General features: G+C 41.7%; 1 protein-coding gene across 1 annotated transcript; it reads right to left on the bottom strand.

Moving 5' to 3' along the window:
* Positions 1–6,341: 6,341 nt before the first annotated feature.
* On the bottom strand, positions 6,342–6,857 carry LOC118745786 (the record flags this gene model as incomplete). The annotated part of the gene is made up of 2 exons (XM_036479460.1): positions 6,342–6,413; positions 6,447–6,857. Coding segments are annotated over 2 exons (483 nt in total), but the record flags the coding sequence as incomplete, so codon positions are not given.
* Positions 6,858–7,007: the final 150 nt, after the last annotated feature.

The following is a 7,007-nucleotide window of genomic DNA, read 5'->3' as shown; positions in this document are numbered from 1 at the left end:
TCATATAAGTCCTTAACATATATTTTTTTCAAAAACAAATACATATTGCGAAATTTCAAGGATACAATTTTAAAAGGACATTTTCAATACTTACCAGTCCAGTTAGTCGGCCGCTGTGGTGTAGTGGTAAGCAGTGCGCGCTTTCACTCATCAGCACCTGGGTTCAAGCCATGGTCAAAGCAACATCGCAAAAAAAATATAGAGAAAAGGTTTTTTCTTAACAGCGGTCGTCCCTCGGCAGGCAATGGCAAACCTCCGAGTGTATTTCTGCCATGAAAAACAGCTTCTCATAAAAATACAATCGCCGTTCGGAGTCAGCGTAAAGCTGTAGGTCCCTCCGCTTTGTGTGACAACATCAAGGCGCACGCCACAAATCGGAGGAGAAGCTCAGCCAAACACTAACATATGTGTAAGCGCCAATCTATTATTATTATTATTATTATTACCAGTCCTTTTGCACCAAAAACTTGAATCTGTTTAAATTCTACAGGATTTCTTCTTTAATTTGATACCCATATTTCTTCTCTAAGCACATTTCTCTGAATTTTTTAAATCATTAGGAGTTTCTATTATTGCCGTTAGTGCAAATTACAAATCCCAAATGCCAAGAATCCCGGGATTTTTGGGACCTTAAAAAGTCCGGGATCACGGGATTAACATTCCTAATGTACATAAAATTGTATCAATATATATGTATGTACATGTGTATGTACGCATCTCTCACAGGGAACCACTTATATATATACATATTTATGTATGTAGGACTCATTTATTCTCACCTTTTTCCTCATTCTTTAAAGCATCGTGTCTTTAATTTTTAAAACTGTACACTGTACTTTCGCTGCTAACACTTTTTTAACATCGATCTAAAACCGATTTTCAACTTTTGTTTACGAATAAATATTAATTTAATAGAAATTAAAAATTTTCCCCTAAACCGTTCGAACATATGTATTTAGCATCTGAAAATAAGCGAAATACACATGCGATCGTCAACTTCAAAAAATAAACTGATGCACTAGAATAAACATGCCATCATACTAACACACTGCTAGCAAGTATAGTATTGAGTACAACACAAAAAAATGTACCTGGCTAGGCATTTATAAGAGCTTTATATCCACATATACATACATAAATACATCAAGAATATCTATTTTTCTTCAGTTATCTCTATTTTTCCAAAGTATTCGTAAGAAATTCGAAAGAACTTTAGTGAAATTAAAAATGAGTTGCATCAAAATGTTGCGCTTGAGTGTACTAATCATTCATATAAAAACTAACAATAAGTGTAATATTAATATTATCGGAGAATCTTGTACTTAGTCTAAAATCTGTCACATATGTATGTATAACGATATCCACACCTTTTTCCTCTATTAAATGAGTTTTGCATGTTCTTAAGATTTTCTTTGCAGCGCTGTAAGAAACCGTTGACATCCTAACTGGATTTTCAGGGTACGATCAATGCTCAACCCATGTTTAAATATTTGACCAAAATATCTGTGTTCGTATGGAAAAGTAGCTTATGTCGAAAGGCTGGCTTTAGTACAATGCGGCATTCCCTTCATTCTTTAAACGACAAGAAATTTTTCGATGAGATTTAACAAGAATATTGACTTGCTAGTATCGGAACTATTTCTGGCACGTTTATTTGTCAAACGTTGTTCAACGGCTCAGTGCCTGTGAGTCATTTGCAATCGCATGCTGCGAATGCCGATTTATACTAAATCCAGCCCTTCGACATAAGCTACTTTTCCATACGAACACAGATATAATCCTATAATTTAAACAAAATGTTAAGTATTTTCGAGAACCTGGTAATTGAATTTAAGCGAGTATGAATTAATTTAATTTAGTTTTTGATATGGGGATATAGCTGATGAATTAACAAACGACAATAAACCAAGTCGAAAATATGTAAGTTAAAAACACATCAGGTAAGTACGTAATTGAATAATACAAAAGGGGATTAGAGAGAAGCAACCATTGTTAAAGTTGAAAACTATAATTTAATTTATATCTATTTAATAGTATTAAATAAACTAGAAAATTGTTGCATGCTGCAAACCACTGCGTTTATGAAAACGAATAATTAGTTACAGTGACTCAAAGAAGTGCCCACATTCACATGTTGATTTTTTTAAATATGCACAATATATATAAATTTTTTTATTTCTTATAAAAACGTGAGCAGGCGGTCCGGGCGAACCAGTGGCGGATTTGCACAAAGGCCCAACAGGCCCGGGTCTAGGGCGGCCAAACATTAGGGATGGCCAATGTGGCAAAAAAATACAATGGTAACAAGACACTCACGACTGTGTAAACTCAATATAGCGACACTTAACCCTTAAAAGTTATATCGTTGTAAACCGGTTATGGGCACTGCCTTCAAAGCTCTTTTAAGCTTTCTATACATTTTGTATAAGCGCGTGCAGAGTAAAAGTTCTCTCTGCCCATCTCTGTTATAAACACACCCAGGTCTAACGAACATTAGATACCCGGCGCAAGTATTAAATATAGTTTTTTCACCATTCCGAAAACTGCCGCTGCATGGTAAGCAGGGATGGTTTTACCCCTATTTCAAACATCTTCGATAAACTTATATTGTATGTGGACGCCCATTTTCCAAAATTCCATAATAATATAAATTTCAAGGGATTGTTGTTAGTTTCAATTTAGAGTAAAATAGCGTTTTTAAAAATTTCGAAATATCGAAGTTTGAAGCATTTCTGAAATTTTCCGTTATATGAAAAGCGCCGAGTTTGTACAAATTGATCGAGCGGTTACGGAGATACAGATACACGCCCATTTTCTAAAATTTTATCATAAACGTATTTTTTGCTAAACAATTATGGCAAACATCAATTTTGAATAAATTAGCGTCAGTAATACCTGATTTATCGAAGATTTCGTATTTCTCTAAATTACCATTATATGGGATGTGGGTGTGGTTATTGTCCGATTTTAAAAATTCTCAGCCGTTTGTTATGTTGTAGCAAGGTCAACTTGGGTCCACTTGTCAAATAAAGTTAAATTGACTACACAAGGAAAAAAGCAACTTGAAACAGCGTAATTTTCGGGGTTTTCATTTAAGCGGTTTGAAAATTTTGAACAGAAAGGGTATTTTATAAAGCATTTTCGCATTATCATAGTTTACTGCTCATTCGTAGTTCATAAACAAATCAAGTAATTTTTGCACGTAAAATTTGTCAATAAATGCGAAATTCGCGAAAATTCAATTTCAAAAATTGCCTATCATAGTAATACATTTTTGAATCAGATTTTTTAGAAAAGTTTTGGGCATGCATGTTTATAGCCTTTTTCATTTCAGTATAATAAGGTGCAAGTTCGAAGTTGTGCATTTTCTTCGATACAAAAATACGAGTATTTTAGAACATAAGTATGTATTTTGTGTGGATGAAAATACGAAACGTCTCCAACCAAAAAAAAAAATTAACAAGCCACAATAACATTGACAAAAAAAAAATCACAAAAATCAACGCGAATTTTTAGGTACTTCAAACGTTCACTTCCTGTACTGAAATTGTATGAGCTATAAAACTTCGTGCCCAAAAAGTTTCTATCAGCCTGGTACTACGCAGCCATGTTTTTAACCGGCAAATCGTTCAAAAACTTATTTCTGAAGTGTGGCCCTGTATTCTAGCTTTGTAAATCAATGGAAAAGAATATTCGTCGCAGTTACCAAGCACTTCACGTTGCACACAGGAGTATTTGTATAATAAAACCGGTAAAAGCTCAGATTTATCAACTTTGGTATTCTTTTTAAACATATTCTCAAGCTATATAACCCATCTATTTGTTGGAAGGATTTTTGGCTACGTCAAATAGAACATAGCTCTTTTTGTGTTTTTTTTTCTGCGCTTCCAATAGATGCATTTGTTTCTTTCGTTTTTCATAGACCAATCTTAAAATAAAACTGGTAGACATATAACTACAAAGCATATACTATAACTTATATTCTTTTGAACTATTAAAAATGGGGCTATGGGATATTTATTTTTAGCAAAAAAATCAAATAAATAACAGTCATTTTGTGTGCTTGTCGAGCCTTGTCAGGCAATATTCTTTTATAGGGATATATTTTGGATCCTTGGCTATAAACCTCTGTTATAAAACTGTCAGCCTACGTCTGCTCTCTGCGCTATTTAAGTGGAAGTTAAAGATCCTGCAAAAGGGAACCCAAGCAGAATTGTTCAACGGCTAGTTATAGGGAGATGTTGTTGTTGTTGTTGTAGCGGCACTACTAAGCCCCGCCATTTTCGGGTCTACGTTCCATCATTGTCGTCGAGCTCAACTAACGGGAGGCCCAGGAAACGAGCTGTTTCGATGGGTTCGGACCAGAGGGAGAGGGTTGTTAGTTGAGTCGGATTGAGCTGGCATGTAAAGAGGTGGTTGGTGTCGTGGGAGGACTCTCCACATGCCGGGCACTCATTGGGGATATTGGGGTCGAGTCTGGACAGGTAGCTGTTAAGGCGGCTACAGTATCGAGACCGTAATTGAGCAAGGGTAACGCGGGTCTCTCGTGGCAGTTGAAGCTCCGTCTCTTCCACAGGTGGTGATTGGGCTCGTATTACGGCATTCATAGGTCGAGAGTCGAGGTAGGTGGTAACTGACTCACTATGAATGTCGTTTATGGCTCGTCTGTATGTCGTCGGGTCCAATGGTTGGTCTATGTACTGTTGGACTACGTCCTTGTACACGAAAAGGTGCCCCCTGACGTGCCTGGGCGGAGGCTCCTCCTGAAGCAACAGTCTGTTAGGGTGTTCGCTTCTGTGACACCCCACCAGAAATTGCTTACAGAGCATTTTGTTGTGTTCCCTGACGGGGAGAACTTGGGCCTCGCTGTGCAGGTGGTGCTCAGGCGTCATCAGAAGGCACCCAGTCGCTGCCCGGAGTGCGGCGTTCTGACAAGTCTGTAGCTTCGTCCACTGCGTCCAACTAGTCCCCGGCGTCCAAACTGGCGCAGCATAGTTTAGAACCGGCCGGCCAATTGCCTTGTATGTTGCCAGCAACGTTTCTTTGTCTTTGCCCCAAGTGCTGCCGGCGAGCGACTTGAGGACCTTGTTGCGGCTCTGTACTTTATTGACAATTGCGGTTGTGTGCGTGGAGAAGGAAAGCAGGCTATCGAAGGTGACTCCTAAGATTTTTGTGTTGTTTACAGTCGGTATTGGTGTGCCGTCGACGTGTATACCCAACTCTAGCCTGACCTCCTTCGTTCAGGTGGTGAAGAGGGTCGCCGTTGATTTCGTTGGGGAGTGTGTTAGGCTCTTTGCAGTGAAGAAGCGAGAAAGAGATTTGAGCAGAGGTCATCAATTCCATTCCCGGACGCCAAAATCGAGCAATCGTCAGCGTATGAGATCGGGGAAACTGCCTCAGGTGGTTGAGGAAGCTTCGAGATGTAGAAGTTAAATTGTAAGGGGGAGAGAACACCACCTTGTGGAACCCCTTGTTTAATCCTTCTTGGTTTCGAGGTTTGATCTCGGAAGATTACTGACGACTGTCGACCACTCATATAATTCGCCGACCATCGCTTCAGTCCCCGTGGGAGTGAGGAGGCGTCGATGTCTTCTAGTAGCGTGGAATGGCAGACGGTGTCAAACGCCTTTGACAAGTCCAGCGCTACTAGGACCGTTCTCTCACAGGGGCGGTTTCGATTTAGGCCACGAGTTATTTGTGTGTTTATGGCGTTAAGTGCTGTTGTTGTGCTGTGCACTTTGAGAAATCCGTGCTGGTGCTTCGCTGGGGTCAGGTGGCAAGTGAAGTATGGGAGTAGTAGGGCCTCAAGCGTCTTCGCGACCGGGGAAAGGAGCGTTATCGGGCGATAAGAGTCTCCTTTGTTGGCGGGCTTCCCAGGTTTCAGCAGTGGGACCACTCTCCCTGATTTCCACACATCAGGAATGATGAGAGTGGCCATGGACAGGTTGAGGACCTCCGTAAGGTAAGCTACTCCCTTAGCCCCTAAATGTTTTAGCATCAGCATGCAGATTCCGTCGGGTCCAATGGCTTTGGAGGCTTTCGCCTTCCCGATGGCCCCCCTTCATTTCACAGCTGGTGAAAACAAGTGGTGCACTGTTTTTTGGCAGCTTGTGCAGCCTCCTGGTCACTCGACGTTTGGCCTTGTCTACCGAAGGGTGCAGTGTGAATTGCCTACTAAAGTAGGTTGCGCATTTCTTCGGGTCCGGCGAAGCGCGACCTTCGCAAGAGATTTCCACTCTGTCATCACGCTTCGTTGGGTTGGACAGGGACCTCACGGTTGACCAGAGCTTACTCACACCAGATGTGAAGTTACAGGCCTTCAAGTGCTCCTCCCACTTTTTCCGCTTATGCTGATTTACCAGTTGCCGAATCTCCAAATTAAGGTCCCTCAGACGGGGGTCCCCGGGGTCGACCTGGCGTAGGTGGTCACGCTCGTTTGCTAGTACAGCTGCTTCGGCCGGGAAATTTGGGCGGACTTCCGCGATGCTTCCAGACGGGATGAAGCGAGCCGCTGCGGCAGTGACTACCCTGCGGAACTGGCGTTCGCCAGTGCGTATGTTTGTGGGTGTGGGAAGGGCGGCGAAGCTGCTCTCGGTGACTTCCGCGAAGCTGTCCCAATCAGCTTTATTGAAGTTGGTATAGGTTCGGTGGTCCGCGGGAGCAAAGTCGGTGGGCTTATTGATCGAGATGACTATGGGTAGATGGTCTGATGCTAGTGTTAGCATCGGTCGCCATGAGATGCTATTGATCAAACCAGCGCTAGCAATTGTTAGGTCTGGCGAGCTGCTGCAGCTACCCATAATCCTGGTGGGGGCGTCGTCGTTCATGGTGCAGAATGTCGAATCGTCTATCTGCTCAGCCAAAAGGTTTCCCCTACGATCATTGGCCAGGCTTGAGTGCCATAGATCGTGGTGCGCGTTGAAGTCACCTACTACCATTCGGTTTTCACCTCTGAGTAGCGCACCTATGTCAGGGTGATATCCTGCCGGGCAGCAGGTGACAGGGGG

Source organism: Rhagoletis pomonella, unplaced genomic scaffold (genome assembly GCF_013731165.1).
Source record: "Rhagoletis pomonella isolate Grant_MI unplaced genomic scaffold, Rhpom_1.0 Rhpom_scaffold_00009, whole genome shotgun sequence".
Classification (NCBI taxonomy): Eukaryota; Metazoa; Arthropoda; class Insecta; order Diptera; family Tephritidae; genus Rhagoletis; species Rhagoletis pomonella.
The sequence above is the reverse complement of the archived record's forward strand: the minus strand, read 5'-3'. Positions and strand labels throughout refer to the sequence as shown.